The 17,581-nt window shown below is 50.0% G+C and overlaps 1 protein-coding gene across 6 annotated transcripts in view; it reads left to right on the forward strand.

The window, feature by feature from the left end:
• Positions 1 to 14,379, forward strand: part of LOC147021132 (cystinosin-like) — a 75,048-nt gene extending 60,669 nt beyond the window's left edge. For 5 of the 6 annotated variants that reach the window (XM_085890935.1, XM_085890934.1, XM_085890938.1 and 2 more), the window contains 2 exons: positions 12,157 to 12,274; positions 12,659 to 14,379. In XM_085890935.1, the coding sequence (XP_085747061.1) occupies positions 12,157 to 12,274; positions 12,659 to 12,846 (306 nt within the window). In that variant the 3' untranslated portion in view covers positions 12,847 to 14,379. Of the gene's footprint in view, positions 1 to 12,108; positions 12,275 to 12,658 lie in introns of those variants that run through there. The other variant, XM_085890939.1, reaches the window with a different exon arrangement.
• The last annotated feature ends 3,202 nt before the right edge of the window (positions 14,380 to 17,581 follow it).

The raw sequence follows: 17,581 nt of genomic DNA on the forward strand, positions 1-17,581 counted from the left end.
TAAGTGGCCCGTGTCCGAAGTCGACCTGCGGCGAGGTGCGATCGCCCGGTCTACCCTCCGCGTGGGTACTTAGGTCGGTCGAATTTGGCGAGCAACCCTATCCCACGCGGGGGCTGATTGGCTCGATCGCGGTGAGACCGAAAGGTCCACCCGTGACTGGTTCCCGGCGTTAGTCCGAGAGGGTCACGACTGGATTGTCCGTCCGGCGGGCGCGAATCCGCAACACTGGTGTCAGAAGTGGGATTCAAATTCATCGCCCTCCTCGCGGCACTGGTATTGGAGAGCGGGACAACAGGCTCTCCTGTCTCCAGCGAAATTCACGGGAATCGGTCCAGGGGTGAGAGAAGCGACCCCCGATTCCCTCCAAATTACGAGCGAGCAAATTAACCCTTTAAGAGAAGCAAGATGGCGTCTCAAGGCGAGCGGGAGCCGGGGGTATTAGAAATGGATGTAGAATGTGTAGAATCCATGGTCCAGGATGGAATCCCCGAGCAGGAAATGTTGATTGTGCAGGAACACGGACTCGCCCAACTGAACCCAGAGCCCGAAATGGGTGCGGCAGCGGCCGCGGTGTATGACACCTCCCCCCCCTCCTCTCCACCAAAACCCTTCCCCAAACCTTGCCGAAACGGCTCAGCTGAGTGCATCCGACATGGCCCAGCTATGCGCCATGCTGGCGGCAATGAACGAAAAGATGAATGCGAAAATGATCGAAAAAATGGATGCGAATATGAAAAACGAAATGAAAGGCATGAACGAAAAGATGGATGCGAATACACAAAAAATGGATGAAAAGATGGATACAAATACAAATGAAGTGAAAACGACGATGGATGCGAATACACAGCAAATGAGGGAAGAGATGAAAGAGCTGCGGGGTGAGACGCAGAACATGGGAATGAGCCTAAAAGGAAGCTTGGAAGAACTAAAAAACGAAATGAAAAAGGAAGTCGACACGATACGAGCGGAGGTGACCGGGTTAAAAGAGAAAGTAAAAGGAGTGGGAGTCGCAATGGAAGAAAGTAAACAAGAGAGGGTAAACGAAATAAAGACGGTGGTGGGAAAAATAGACAAAGTAGGAAAAGGATTGGGAGAAGTAAAACAGGGACAAGACCAAATAAAGGAGGAAATAGGGAGGAACACGACGGCGATAGAGGAATTAAAAAGAGAACAAGGGAAAATAAAGGAGGGATTGGGAGCCGTGAAGGAGGACTGTGAGAAAAGACATCGGGAAATGACAGACAAAGTTGAAAACCTGCGAAAGGAGGTAAAAGCGGAGACACAGAAAGGATTAAAAAAGGTGACGGAGGAATGTAGAAAGAGACATGAGGAGGTAATTAATGAAATGGAGCGGAAAGCCGGAGAAAAGACAGAGGAACTGGGGGAACAGATAGGAAAAAACCGGGGCGAGACAGAAGAGCAGTTTAGGACAACGAGGGAGGAAATATCCAAGACAAATAAGATGGTGACACAGGTACAAGGGGAGGTGGAGCAAATAAGAGAAAAAGTCGGGGAACTGTCGTTAGGAACGATAGGGGAGGAAATAAATGGGGTAATAAAGGGAAAAATGGAGGAAATGGAGAAGAGACTGGCGGATAGGGTGGAGGCCCGGTGTGAGAAGCAGGGTGGCCTCCTTCGGGAACAGGGGGAGAGGATATACTCCCTCGAGGCGGATCGTGCCCAGGTGGGGCCGGTGTCACAAGGCGGAGCAGGAGGCTTGCCCGATGCGGGGGTGAGCATGCCAAGCTTGGGGAGGGTAGAGACCGCGGGGTCTTTTGGCCTAATGGGGGTACCCAGAATGACTGTTCCAGGGGGTGTGCGGAGTGTGAGTCCAATGGCTTGGGAGAGTAAGCGGGACGACGCGGGGCACGGACAGACGCAGACAAGGGTGGTGGAGCCCCCGGGCAAATGGCTCGGACCCTGCGGGAGTGAGGCACCGTTGGGACTGGGGAGGTACACTCCTCCCGGAGTCCCTAGGGAACGGGAGGAGACCTCGAAAGAACCGAGGGTGCCGCTACCCCCGTACGATGGCAAGACGGACTTGAGGGCATATATGGCCCAGTTCCAGTGTGTTGCCAGAGGCAATGGCTGGAACGAGGTGCAGGGTGTGGCACAACTCACAGCGGCCCTGCGTGGCGTGGCTTTGGAAGTCCTGACCATGATACCCAGTGAGGGGGCGACCCTGGAGGATCTCCATTCGGCCCTAAAAAACCGATTTGGCATGGACCAGCAGAGCGAGCTTGTTAAAGCTCAGCTCAACGGGCGCAAACGACGTCCCCAGGAATCGCTGGGAGAATTGGCACATGACATTCGCCGCTTGGTGGGGATCGCGCACACCAACATGCCACCGGAGTACCGGGAGGAGATTGCCCTGGACCATTTCCTTCGAGCAATAGGGGGCACCGATGTCGGAGCATTGCTCACCGTATGGCGCCCGGACAACCTCCAGAAGGCGGCTGATACTGCTGCCTGCTGGGAGGCAGCCAGAACGCCATTGGGAGGGGCTGGGTGCCACGCGGTGGCAGTCCGACAGGTGGACCCCGTGCACGACAGTGCGCTGGGAGTCGGGGCAACCCTGGGCGACCAAGCGCGAATGGAAAGGATGGTGCAGGGCATGTTCGACCGCCGGTTCGGGAGACCTGTGGAGAGGCGGTCGGGCCCGGGAAGGGCGGGAGATGGGCCATCGGGGGGTACCCCAATTCGGAATGGAGGGGGGTATAATTCGGCGTACTGGAGGCAAACACCTTACCAGAAGAGGTGTTATAATTGTGGCGCAGGGGACCACCTGCAGCGGAGGTGCAACGCCCCGCGCAGGGAAAGGCCCCCGCGAAGAGAAGAGCCACGGCCCCCTAGACCACCAACTCCGCCCCGGGTCAATAGGGATAGCCAGGCCCAACCATCACCCCCCCACCAGTCCCCGGGAAACTAAGAAGTGCCGAACATGTCGGGCCGTGTTCGGCAGACTCAGACGGAGAAGAGCCCTCAGAACTGCGACAGGTCATCAGTTGTGGCCAAATTGGCAAAGGTAGCTTAACAATTCGGTGCAAGATTGCCGGCGTAGGGGTAGACGCCGTGGTGGACACAGGAGCAAGCGCCACGATCATCAGCCCTGTGGTCCTTGATTCGAGTGTAGACGGTTGGGATGAGATCCACCGTCTGCAAAACCATAGTTTGCAGCTAGCTACCGGGGCAACGGCCCCTATCATAGGACGTGGTTTCGTGTCGTTTAAATTGGGCACTGTGAAAACCAAGATAGAGGTTTGGGTGGCAGAGGTGTACGACCCATGTCTAATAGGGTTGGATGTGCTGACGGCCGGTGGTTGTAAGATCGACTTGGGCCGGGGGTCATGCAGTTGGGTGGTGAAGAGTTGCCGTTAGGAGGCGTGAGCACGGATGAGAGGGTGGAGCTGGAGGCTCCTGACTCCGTGGTCATTCCCCCGGGTGCCGAGGCGGTGGTCCCGGCCCGGTGGCGAGCACCCCCAACGTGGCAGGGCCCCTGCGGCCTAGCGGAACTACCGGCAGGGCCGTCAACCCCGGGCTTAGTCGTGGGCCGCACCCTGGTAAGTACCGACGGGCCAGTAGTGCCCGTACGGGTGATAAATGTTAGCACGGAACCACGCACTATCAGGAAGGGCACGAAGGTGGCAGATTGCATCCCAGTAAAAGAGGTCGCAGAGCTGAGGGACGATAACGTCGAGCCGGACCGGCCCCAGAAGGAGTCTCCAGACTCGATTAGGAATTGGCCCGGTCCCATTCGTGAGATGGTAAATCGGAGTAGTGTAGATTTGGAGGAGGCCCAGCGGGAGGCCTTATACAAGCTGGTCGACCGACACATCGGGATCTTCTCCTTGTCACCCGAGGATATTGGACGTACGGGCCTGGTGCAACATCAGATCCACACCAATGGGGCCCGGCCTGTCCGTCAGCCTGCTCGAAGGCTCCCATGGAGCAAAAGAGAGGAGGCTGATGAACAGGTTGAGAAGATGCTCAATGCAGGTGTCATCGAGCCCTCGGGAAGTCCTTGGATGTCACCAGTTGTGCTGGTTAAAAAGAAGGATGGGACCACGCGTTTCTGTGTGGACTATCGCCAGCTGAACAACGTGACACTCAAAGACTCCTATCCCCTGCCTAGAATTGACGATACCCTCGACGCCGTTGCAGGCTCTAAATGGTTCTCAACTCTGGACCTCAAGAGTGGGTATTGGCAGGTGGAGATGGATAAGACGGGGAAGGAGAAAACGGCATTTTCCACAGGGAAGGGACTGTATCAGTTCACTGTGATGCCGTTCGGCTTGTGTAACGCCCCCGCCACCTTTGAGAGACTGATGGAGCGTGTACTCGGCGGCATGCCGTGGCAGTCATGCCTGGTGTATCTGGATGACGTCCTGGTACACGCTAAAACATTCACCCAGGAGATAGCCAATTTGGACCAGGTGTTTGGGCACCTCAGGCAGGCAGGGCTGAAATTGAGCCCAGAGAAATGCACTTTGTTCGCGACAGAGGTGGCCTATCTCGGACACGTGATAGGCCGCGAGGGGTGAAGACCGACCCCGGAAAAATTACAGCGGTAGAGGAGTGGCCCGTACCTACAACTGTCAAACAGGTGCGGGGCTTTTTGGGACTTTGCTCCTACTACCGGCGTTTCGTGGCAAACTTTGCGGAGATAGCCAGGCCCCTTCACCGGTTGACGGAGAAGGGGTTGAGATTTAATTGGACGGAGGAGTGCCAGGAGGCCTTCCTCAAATTAAAGGGGTGTTTGACATCCGCACCTGTTTTAGCGTACCCCACCGATGACGGGATGTATACCCTGGACACGGATGCAAGCCAGGAAGGATTGGGAGCAGTCTTGTCCCAGACACGGGGGCGTGGAAAGAGTGATCGCGTATTACAGTCGGGCCATGAGTAGGCCCGAACGAAATTATTGCGTAACTCGCAAGGAACTATTGGCTATGCTGTCTGCCGTGGGCCATTTCCACCCGTACTTGTACGGGAGGAAATTTTGGTTCGAACTGACCATTCCTCCTTGCAATGGCTCTTACGGTTCAAGGAACCGGAAGGCCAAATTGCAAGGTGGTTGGAAAAATTGCAGCAGTACGATTTCAGTGTGGTCCATAGAGCCGGTAAGGCTCATGGGAATGCCGATGCGCTCTCTCGACGCCCCTGTCTGAGGGAAAACTGCAAATATTGTACGAGACATGAGGAGAGGGACCAATTGGCAGACGCCTCCCGAAACTCCCAGTCCGTGCGGCCCGGGTGGTAGGCCCAACTTTGCCACTAACCGCGGGAGAGGAATTTGGTGGATTGGCATGGAGCACGGCCCAGCGGGAAGACCCGGTGCTAGGGCCAGTGTACAAATGGGTCCAGGAAAACAGGAGGCCCAGTGGGGAGGAAATCGCCCCATTCGGGGCGCGAACAAAGGCATACTGGGCTCAGTGGAGGACCCTAGAAATGAGGGACAACATCTTGTATCGCAAGTGGGTGGAGATTCCTTCTGAACAAACTTCTTGGCTGGTGATAGTCCCTGATGGGTTTAAGACCCAAATTTTGAAACAGGTGCACGGTACCCGCGCCGGCGGCCATTTGGGCAGGACCAAAACAAAATCTCGGGCCCGCCGGCGGTTCTATTGGGTTAACATGGGGCGCGATGTACAGGACTGGTGTCGAGCATGCGACGCCTGTACTGCAAAAAGGGACCGCCACAGAGGATGAGGGCCCCACTCCAACTACATCAGGTTGGGGCTCCCCTGGAGCGAGTGGCCATGGACATTTTGGGACCACTGCCCCCACTCGCCAGGGTAATAAGTACGTCCTCGTAATTATGGACTATTTCACCAAATGGCCAGAAGCCTTTGCCCTTCCCAGCCAGGAAGCAGGGGTTGTGGCCAAGGCCTTCGTAGAAGGATTTACATGCCGGTATGGGATTCCGCAGGAGCTGCACACGGACCAGGGACGAAATTTTGAGAGTGAATTACTAAAAGAGGTGTGCAGGCTCCTGGAAATTCGAAAAACACGGACAACGCCCCTGAGACCACAGTCTGATGGCATGGTGGAGAGGTTCAACAGGACCCTGGTCCAACAGTTGGCCCTCTTCACCGCCACTAACCAGGAGGACTGGGACGAACACCTTCCGTACCTCCTGATGGCCTATCGCGCGTCCCAGCACGGGTCTACCGCATGTAGTCCGGCGCTGTTGATGTATGGACGGGAGCTGAGAAGCCCCGTCGATTTATTGTGCGGTCCGACGCCTGAGCGGCTTGATAGGCCCCCGGGGGAGGGCTATGCCCGTCGGTTGGAGGAGGGCTTGGAGAAGGTCCACGCCTTCGCACGACACCAGCTCCAACAGGCGGGCATAAAAATGAAGCGCAGGTACGACCACCGGAGCCAGGTGAGCAAATACCCACCGGGGGCAAAGATTTGGTTCTTTAACCCCCGGCGAAGGAAGGGCAGATGCCCGAAGCTCACCTCACCTTGGCAGGGCCCGTGGTTGTCCTGGCGCAAGTCAGTGACGTGGTCCTAAAAATTAAAATGGGACCACGAGCCCTCCCTCGGATCGTCCACGCGGACCGCCTGAGGCCTTACAAGGGCGACCTTACGCCCTCATGGATATGTCTTGCCGGAGGAGTCGGTGCTGGAACAGCCGCTCCCGCAGAGGCGCAGGGCTCTCAGAGTCTTGCAACGAGTTCACGAGCCCAGTAGGAAGGGAGGAAATTCCCCCCCTGGGAAATTGATTAATGGGATTATTTGGAGACAGTGACTGACAGTGAGTGTGTAGAGGGGACGTAGTTTAGCTACGTAGTGTTAAATGGAACGTGCTGTAGTTTAAGGGACGACGTGGGAGCACGAGTTAGTTAGGGGGTGCAGTTAGAAGGATGGCAGAGTTCAGCGGTGTGTGTATTGAAGAGTTGTGAGGCGAGTACATGATGAGTGAGTGAGGCCAGCGGGTCTGTGTGAATGGAGCGAATGGGGAATGCATGGTGCGATGAGTGATTGGGGGGAGGAGTGACTCCCGCCCAAGGGACCCCGGGGTCAGAGTAAAGTGAGTTACCTGGGTTAGTCAAATTGAAAAATGGAGGTCGTTTTGTTGTTGGTGGGAGTGTAGACTCGAAACCCATTTGGAGGGGTGCAGGAGCCCTGTTGACGGGCTTGGGAGCGTGGCTGCGAAAGGTGAGTATCGCTGAGTGGGTACCCCGGGCACCAGGCTAGTCGGCCACGGTAGGCCATGGGCCCATGGGGGGCCGGGATAGAGTAGTGGGCACGGGTGCGCCTGCTTGGTGCGGGGGCCCGGGGCGCCATTAGCCGCGTGGGCAGTGTTGTGGGCACGGGTGACCCTCGGAAAGGGGCCCGGGAGGCCGGCCTGCCACGTGTGCGTTTCAGGGGAGGTGCCATGGGGGGCACTCCCCGGTGTTAGGGAGCTGGTAGGCTCGGAGGCAGTGTAGTGCCCGGGGGTGCCATAGCGGGAGATTCGGCAGAGGGTCGTGCCTGCCAAAGGGAGCCACGTGTCCCAGCCAGGAGACCGTGTGAGGGCACGGAGAGAAAATTGGGGGGCGAGGCCCGAAATTGTGAGGACACCAACACAGGCGACGGGAATCTGGGTTGTTAGAACCAATACTTTAAGCGAGAGGCGCTTGTTGAAAGCCCCGGGGTAGTTTAACAGTTAAATGGATAGGGTAGATTAGGAAGTGTACCCCTCCGCACCATCCATCCCCTCGCTGTCGTTGTGGGCCGCTGGACCCACTTTGGTTATAGATCGCCGAACTCTGGGGAGGCCATTCTGAGGCTTCGTTGGGCCTCGGCACAGGACGTTAGCTCTCCCTTATTCCCCTCCGGGAAGGGAACGTAGGGGTTGGGAGTAGGCTAGGTGACAGGATAGGTTAGCCGAACAAGGACGATAAAGGGGGTTAGGGGACGATTTATAGTGGGGGAGTAAAAATAAAAACAACAGAAAAAAATTAAGTTGGGGCTAAATTGGGGTTTGACAAATTAAGGGAGTGGGTATGTACAGTGACAGGCAAAGGCGATAGGTTGGGAGGGAGACAGGTAGGTAGGTCCAAGTGGCCAGCACCACCGCACTCCCTCCACCAACCTCCACTGAACGGCAAAGGCTGGCCAGCTTCATCTGCAGCTGCTTCGCTGCAAGGCCTGTGCCGGCTGGATCGTCTGCCGGCTGGCTGTTTTTCTGCAAGGCCTGTGCCGGCCAGTTCATCTGCTGGCTGTTTTTCTTCAAGGCCTGTGCCGGCCAGTTCATCTGCCGGCTGTGTTTGCCTGCAGCGGCCTTCTTCTGCGGGCTGTGTTTGCCTGCTGCCTTTGCCATGCCATGCCCACTGCCCACGTTCACCAGCCCCGTTCAATTTTTGCTTTGCCCCCCCCCCTGTTCGTTTCCATGTGCGCCAGGATCAGAAAGCAACAGTTTGCAAGCTGCAAGAACTGCCCTGTTGGCAGCTACAACACGGGCCTGCAGTGGCGGCCCGTGCACCGTGTTTGCGTCCATCCATTCATCCATCCATTCATCCATCCATTCGTTGTGTTCATTGCGTGTGCCACTTGAGCTGGCACGGAGACTGCGTTTGTGCAGCCCATGCACCGTTGTGGTTCACTGCATTCGGTCCATCCATTCATCCATCCATTCGTTGTGTTCATTGCGTGTGCCACTTGAGCTGGCACGGAGACTGCGTTTGTGCAGCCCATGCACCGTTGTGGTTCACTGCGTTCAGTTCAAAAGGGAAGGCCTTGGACTGCGTGTGAGCAGCCAGCCACGTTCCCTGTCACCTGCATTGTTTTGAGCCAGAGACTGCATGCGGGCAGCCTGGCTCCCTGCTAACTGCTTTTCTTTTGCAGAGTTCAATGATCCTGGGCCATGGTTTAGTGTAAAATTTGTAAGTTAAGGTTAAGATGTACTGTAAATATGAGTGCGCCCCCGGCATGTATGTCTTAGCGCCGGCAATTTTATTTAAGTCGTCCGTGTGAGTGAGTTTGTTTAGGTAGTTACGCAGCCCTCAGGTTATTTATTTTGGGGACACGAATACCATGAATGTCGCACTCAGGGATCCGTAGGTAAAATGTACTAGGGGAAAACTACACATGATGGCACACGAAAATTTGACGACTCGGGACGAGTCTGTAAAAAGGGGAGGGGGTAGTGTTGTGGTTACCAAATTCGCAAACCACCATTCAGGTCCCTTAGTTGAGGTATCTCGGTAAGTACATGTGTAGTTAGGCCCAAACCCGTTGTCTAGTGGGAATACATGTCATTCATGCGTGCTGCGACTCTTCAGGATAGCCGTTTTTCTTTTGCTATCTTTCTTTTGGACCAACCGCCATGATTACCACCACAACCACAACATCAACCACCAACCACAACGCCGCTTCACCACAACCGCCACGACCTTCCCGTCACACCTCGCAACCGTCGCATCGCCACCGTTCTTGCCCCGCTGTGGGTACCGGTGTTGGACTCGTGCAGGGCGCGCGCCGAACAGCGTGTACAAAATCACGGATTTTGTGCTTCAAAAACGGATCAAAAACGACACACGCCCACTTTTTGCCGTCCAATCGGTGAGCGAGGGGCGAATTGGCCCCGCCCCCAGGGCGATCGATATATGCAAATTTATGGATCAAAAAGCCTTCACGCCCACTTTTTCTCGGGCCAATGGGGAGCGAGGTGAAAGGTCGAAGGGAGGGGGTCAAAGATGAGAGGGCGAAGCTACGGGGCTGATAAAAGGACCGTGTTCGTCAGTCCAGAGAGTCCAGAGGCGGAGAGTAGGAGAGTAGGAGAGTCGGAAACAGAGAGTCAAGACTTCGCGGGCGGTGGAGTTGGCAAGAAGGAGCTGGTCGTCGTGTGCGTTGGAGTCGGAACGGAGGGGACGGAGCTGTGGAGAGGCGGCAAGGGCAGACGAGGGGGTGCTCGCGTCGTGCAGGGAGCTGCACCCAGGGAGGCCGACAGCGCGACCTGGCCGAGGTGGAGACGCTCGTCGCGGGATAATAAAAATCCTCTATACCCCGAGCATCAGCAACCCCCTCCTGTTTCCCCCCGCGCTGAGATAGTGCGACCAAGGGGCCCCTTTCCCACCCCCTACCAGACACTGTCCGCGAGGCCCGCGGAGTTGAGGCGCCATCGCCGCTCCGCGTCTCATCACCAGACGGGTAGGCGCGACCCGGTCTCGGCCTCAGGCCCGCCTCATCCTTGAGGGTATTCTTTTCCTTGGTTTTGGGTATGTGTTGTCGGCGCCGTCTGTGAAGTAGAATTGTATAAGTGTTGCCGTGTGCTCTGTAGTCGGTATTAGCTCTGCATTGTGTTTTCGCTTTTACATTTGCTTTTTGTGTAAATTACATTGTGTCTTTTCTGTGTGCATTTGGTGGAATTGTATATGTGTGCTCCCGTGTGCCGCGAATAAATGTGCTTTGTGTTGAACTGTTTCCCGCTTCGCTTCGTCTTTTCCTCTATTGAATCCCCATCTTGCTTCACGTAAAGGGTTGGTAGTGGGCTGAATACGCCCGATAATTAATCGAACCGTCGAGGTCGACGATAACACCGCTCGGTTATTCTGATAGTACGGAACGGGTCGCTTAAGTGGCCCGTGTCCGAAGTCGACCTGCGGCGAGGTGCGATCGCCCGGTCTACCCTCCGCGTGGGTACTTAGGTCGGTCGAATTTGGCGAGCAACCCTATCCCACGCGGGGGCTGATTGGCTCGATCGCGGTGAGACCGAAAGGTCCACCCGTGACTGGTTCCCGGCGTTAGTCCGAGAGGGTCACGACTGGATTGTCCGTCCGGTGGGCGACGTGCCGCGATTCGAGTTACGTGGCCGTCAGCACGCCGGCGGGCGCGAATACCGCAAATATATATATATATATATATATATATATATATATATATATATATATATATATATATATATATATATATATGTTTGGTCTCCAGGCCATACAGGGTGTATTGGAGTGAAATTGCAGTGAAGAAATTACATGTTAGTAAATAAATTAACTTTGGTGCAACACGGCAAGAATGGGCCAAATGACCTCCTCATGACTGTTTAAACTGCCTATTTCGGTGCATCGTGGTTAAAAATGTGATCGTAGAAAGTTTCGTCGTGAATCTACCTTGAGTTCAAAGCAGTAAGGTCACAAACAAAAAACATTTCGGTTTTATATATCGAGATGGCCAACATTTTTTCCTGTTGCAGCCTCTTCTTCCTCTTCTCAGGGAGGTGGCATTACTTTTTTTTTTGTTTGTTTTGTTCTTCCATCGACCAGTTTACAGTGAGATCTCTTGGCAAAGCCGTGGCTAATCGAGAAATGCTCAATCAGAACCTCATTCAAGGTTATGGGAAAACTCAGCCAGAAACATCCAAAAAGTCTTTACAGCTCGTTTTAATACCTAACAAAAAAGGTGCTTTGGTAATTTATCGTGCTTTGTGAAAGGTAATATTAAATGGTCCCTGACCCCATTCCTTAGTAGGTGTAGGGAAGTGTTTTAGCTCCCCCACAAAAAAAAAAATTTGATTTCCTCAAAATGCCAACACAATTGGAACAGCACCGGGAAACGCTGGGTACTCCTTCTAGTGATAGTAAATTAAGGTTTTTTAATTTGTAAAGAGTACAAGAGGTGATTAGTCAGAAATTTATCAGGAACTCGATTTACAATTGGGATTCCTGGAAAGTTGCTCCGACCAGATAATCTTTCTGTAGACTTGGAGAAGAAACTTGGAGAACAGATAAAGATGGAAAACCGTATTTCATGGTACTGTCTGTATTCAAGTTGTAGTGGATTCAAGCTTGTATAAGTTATGAACACCAACACTGCCCAAAAATGGAAGAACACAGTCTGTCCAATGTCAAGATACTGTGTTTTGTTTGTCCAATACCCACATCATGCAGTTACTACGTTATTGAGTCGACATATCTTGGGAACTATGCTTCTCTGAGAGCTATGACTTATAGGGAGAGATCGAGGAGATACTGTAGATGTGATTTCATGTAAAAGCTGAAATTCATCAAAAATGGATATGTGGTACTGTGTTCCATTTTTGGACAGAATAGCAAGACTTGTATGGGGGCCGTTTATGTGCATAAGAGGGCCACAAAATCGGATCTTTTCTGACGTGTGCTTCAGATGTTTACAGATGTCGTGAGTTAACACACTACCGTGCTCTGTGGGCAGGCACACTTGAACTACACGCGGAAAAGCACAGCAGGGTGGTCCATTGGAAATGTCTTGCTGGACTCTACGGGTGGAGTGTTCAGCCTAATGCAAATGCTACTACAGGCGTACAACAGTGGTGAGACTCCACAAGCCTCATGTCTTTGCTTGTTTTCAACATTTTGCATTTGCTTAACACATGCTAGGATGCCTAGTAAGTATAACCAAGTTAAGTTGAAGTTGTCCATTCCCAATTTTATTAAGAGTAAGGAGGGTCGTTGCACAATATAACTTTCACACGAGCTTTTCTGAATTCAGCCTCCTTTGATTCACCAAGTTAAATTGTAGGGTTAAGCCAAGGCCTGTAACTTGTCTCAAAAACAATGAAAAAGCTGGTGAATAAAATCTGAGGAGTGTTTGTGTAGAAGTGTGCACACAATGTCAAAGCTAATTGTGAAGTAGGATAAATGTCGACACTTAAACGAGCAGTGGATTCTTCTCCCCCCCCCCCCGACCCCCCCAGGTTCTTGGATGATCTTGTTTGGAAACTTCACAAAGTTTGGCCTGGGCATCATCTCCCTGGTGTTCGACTTGGTGTTCATCGTACAGCACTACTGGCTGTACCGTGATGTGATGAAGTACACTGCCGTGAGCATGATGGAGCAGTTCACTGATAGCGATTCAAGACACAACTCTAACCCCACTTCCTAATTATTCTTCCTGACCCACCAATGATGGAGGAGACGGATTGGTTGCTCATTACATCATTTATATTTATACACAGAAACAAAATTAAACACACCTGCAAATTGGTGCCTTTGTGGAGAAAAATTATCACCAAGGCATTGGTTGCGACAGCTTGATGCTGTGATAATCCTTTAAAACTATTGGAATTTCTCAGAATTAAGCGGAGTCTATGGACTTATTGCTTTCATCTCGGAAGCATCACTGTTTTTAAGCAGTCAGAAGTTGTATGAATGTGATTATTGAACAGTGATGCTTCCTGGTTGTGATTTGTCGGCGAAACACAATGTCGATGTGGCAGATGGCACTTGTGAGTTCCAAATATAATCTGGCCTCACCAATCACTGTTAGAGTTGCATCATTAGCTAGTACTGTCAGACCCCACTCCTTGCCGACCCTGCATATTCATGGGTCATCGTGGGACCTGCTTCCACACTCACATGTTCATGGTTTTTTACCCTGACGTTTGACTCTGTCAATGGGAGGGTTTTTCAAATTTTCTCCTCCTCCTCCTCCTCCTCACACTTGCATCATTGCTGTGATTGGTCTGCTCAGCCCATGTGACCCCAAAATTTGACTGTCAAGAGGAGGGGTTTTTAAATTGTTTTTTTTTTTAAAGTTCAATTTAAATTCTATTTTCACTTTTCGCAGTCGCTAAGGTTGATTAACACTCGGTTGTCATTGTTTGTAAAAATCACATTTTATACCATTTGCACGTCATGTACTGCACTGGGTAGCGGTTGCTGTTTAATTCCATTGTCCTCACGCATTAATTTTTTTAAAGTTCAATTTAAATTCTGTTTTCACTTTTCGCAGTCGCTTAGGTTGATTCACACTCGGTTGCATCAAGATTTGTGAAATTAAGGTTTTGTATCCTCGGTCTGTGTGGAATGCATTGTACCGAGGGGGGGCTTCCATCGCCTTCCATGCCGCCTCACGAGGCTATCAAGTTATTAGATTTCTGTTTTCACTTTTGGGACCTTCTGGTGCAGCTACAGTCTTAACGTAGATAATTTCCACAAAATCCAAGCAGAAAAACACTTTTCATGAGGAAAACGTATTACATTAAAATAACCGTTGGGTATAGAAAGGAACACCACATGCTTTCCGTTCACTGCTTGACCTCGTACCGTGTGCCGTGTGCCCCTGGGGGACTGCTTATCCGTAGCGTCTATCTGATCTTGGCTTATATTTTCGAAAGTTTGGTGACGTGCTCTACAAGTATCCAAAATAATTCCGGCGAAAAACGGATGTTTTAAAATGTTATTAAAACATGTCATCGGACCGCGAGCTGGCAGGTCACATGATACTGTGCAGTCAACATGGCACCTTATGTCACGAGAGATTGAACTTTTCGGTGGTCCTGGGGTCCTTTCTGTTGAATACCAACACGCTGTTGAGAAAGCCAGGATTTACAAGAATTCAGAGTATTTATTTAACTGCCGTGAGCACGGATTTGATAATCGTGTGATGACAATGGAAATAAATTTCTCTGGAGAATAGAGGCCTTTGCTTCGAACGCCCTCACACGTTTATATTGTCAATGTTCAATGCTGCTGCCCAAGTATCAACATCATTTAGTAATCAGTTTTCATTCAATGTTGGGGTCATTCATGGTATTCAGCTTGCTTAACAACTGTTTTTATTCTTATTAACACTTCAGGACTAGTCTCCTATATCCACCTGGGAAATTAGAAATCAGCCACCATCGCAGCCTTTACACAAGGTGCAAAAACCGATCACTTTAACTGCAGCCCAATTAACTTACTGTACTTCCAATCATCAACAAGGTTGTGGAATTCATCATTGCCATAAAATAATTCCTTTTCTCCAACAGCCTCATCTCCCATTTGTTCAAACCTGGTGTGTGTGTAAAATTATATATATATATATATTCATTCTTTCGGCTGCTTCCGTTAGGGGTCGCCACAGCGGATCATCCGTTATGATCCGCATACTGATTTGGCACAGTTTTTATGCCGGATGCCCTTCCTGATGCAACCCTGGTCGCCTCTTACGACACAGGGATATGGATTGGGTTTCGCCATGATTCCGGGCTGCCCTGCACCCTCTCATAGCGCGGCCCAGTGCAGAGCTCCCGTCCTCAAGCGATCCTCCAACCCAAGCCTCTGAATAGCTGGATTACAGGCGCACGCCACCAAGCCGGGTGAAGTGTGTGTGTATGTATGTATGTATGTATGTAATATATATATATATATATCATACATACACACACACCAAACATGATTACACACACACTTCACCCGGCTTGGTGGCGTGCGCCTGTAATCCAGCTATTCAGAGGCTTGGGTTGGAGGATCGCTTGAGGACGGGAGTTCTGCACTGGGCCGCGCTATGAGAGGGTGCAGGGCAGCCCAGAATCATGGCGAAACCCAATCCATATCCCTGTGTCGTAAGAGGCGACCAGGGTTGCATCAGGAAGGGCATCCGGCATAAAAACTAAGCCAAATCAGTATACGGATGATCCGCTGTGGCGACCACTAATGGGAGCAGCCAAAAGAAGATATAGATCAAATCCCCTGAATTTGTTGCAAGTGATTTGTCCATGATACATACTTTAACAATGTTTTATTTTTGATAAATTAGTTTCTGAATAATTTTCTTGGCTATCGTTTCGATCCTGAAAAATGCAGTCCGTTCTTCATGTTTTGAAAAAAAATATTTATTTTTTATTTTTTCCCACGTGTATATTTAATTTGTACGTTTGTTACGAAAGATGTTTGTGCTTACTATTTGGGACACTGTCATTTACCCCCTGAAGAAGCACCTTATCGGCTATCAAATCCAGATTTATACCTCTTTGTCCAATTTGATTTTGTCATATCACTTAGTTGTTATTGAACAAGCTGGTCTTTTTTATTCTTAAAAAGCACAATGTCCCACAACCTTCCAATTCGACACCACTTTCACCAGAGTCTAATTTTCATGCAGATATTGAATGCACAATTTCACAACTTTAACTTACGATGTTAATAAAGTGCACACTTGTGTTAGTTATACAGAATATTAAACTCTCAGATTAAAAACTATCACTCAGCATCCAGCTCCATTATTTTTTGTATGACATGTGATTCAAAAGTTATACATTTATAGGTTTAGGTCTTCTGGCTTACATCAATTGAACTACCCATTAAAGGAAGTGGAATTAGCTCAACAGTTGTGTACCTGCACCCAGGTTGAATCGAACTGAAACTACCATTTTATTGGTGTTCACATGAAGCATGACAGTGAGGTGTATGGCATCTTTGAGGGCAAGTTAGTTAACCTGGTTATTTTGTCAGCAATCATGGATGTCAGATCATGTGGTGTCCTCAACACAAGTAGTTTTGTGCTCATAACCTTGGCCCATGAAGATCCTATGTTAAAGTTAAAGGAACAGTAAATGTGAAGTAATGGGTGATCACAAAACTATGGTACCCATACAATTTAATAAACTTTTTGTTTCATTTTAAATGATATTCTTTGGTACATGTTTGCTGCACATGATCACTACGGAAAGTTCCAGATGGATATCTTTTAATGTCATTTGAGGTTCGAACATAGCTTCAGACGTCTGTCTCGACGCAGCTGGCATACTTCGATTCGATGAGCAAATTTGTTTATTCCTCCGATACATTTAGCTGCAGCGATTGCTGTTTTGAGATCTGTGGATCGTGGCCTTCCTCGGTAAACACCCTTAAGGCATCAAATCCTGAACTCAATTTGAATCTCTGAAAGATTTCCTTCTCTGACTGAAAACAATTTTTCATTGTTCAGGGCATGTTGAAAAAAGAAAGAAAGAAAATAGGCCTATCTTGATTAAATGTAAATCTGCTCACGCCACACGAACTGCACAAACCAAGAGGATATCATCGGTGTGTTTTGGGGTCACCCTGTACAATAGAAAAGAAAAATTACAACATACTGTGATTGTGAAATAAAAATGTAAATCAGTGATTACATTTATAACACTGATTAGTTCAATGTTGAATATCTTAACAGCCTCTTTGATAAAATTAGTAAACTGTTGACTAGAAAAGCTCTGCATGACATCATCCCGAAATCAGTTTGAGATCATTCAGAGGCAAACGTGCACAACATTCCGTATATCTACATCAACAAGACATCATTAAAGGTTTTAAAAGGGAAATATTGGGTAAGTTAAAAGTCCAGATGTACCATTTCTGCTTAAAACGATGAAGTAAAATTTTGTATTTATTTATTTATTTTAGTGCATCACCAATGCCCTTCCATGTTGTTCTCTTGAATTATTGCACTCAATAAAAACCTGTTATTTTGAACACCTATTTTTACCGAGTGGAATTGAGAGATGGAGAAATACCTGACTGTCAAGGCTTGTGTGTTGGTCTGTGTCAGGGGACAATTTGAAAGATTTTTTTTATCAAAGGTTGACAGAGGTATGCAGAAAGTCAAGGTGTCAAATGTCCTGAGAATAAGAAAAAGACAAGTTTCCCAAGAAATGCCTGCCATGTTTCAAAAAAGATTCATCACAGTTTGGCCTGCACCCTGCAGACCGAGGTCGAGTTTGTTTAGTTGCGCGGTGATGTCAGTTAAACTTTTGTTTCACGACCCATTCGTCATCAACCAGTTTGGGGTAGTTGCGTCTAATCCTTCCCTTGCTTTCTGCTGCCTTATGGCCATGTTACTTTATAATACAAATTGTTTGCATTTCCTTGTTATG

This window comes from Eptatretus burgeri, chromosome 8, assembly GCF_056783735.1.
Source record: "Eptatretus burgeri isolate ZD-2024b chromosome 8, Ebu_testis_v1, whole genome shotgun sequence".
In the NCBI taxonomy this organism is placed as follows: Eukaryota; Metazoa; Chordata; class Myxini; order Myxiniformes; family Myxinidae; genus Eptatretus; species Eptatretus burgeri.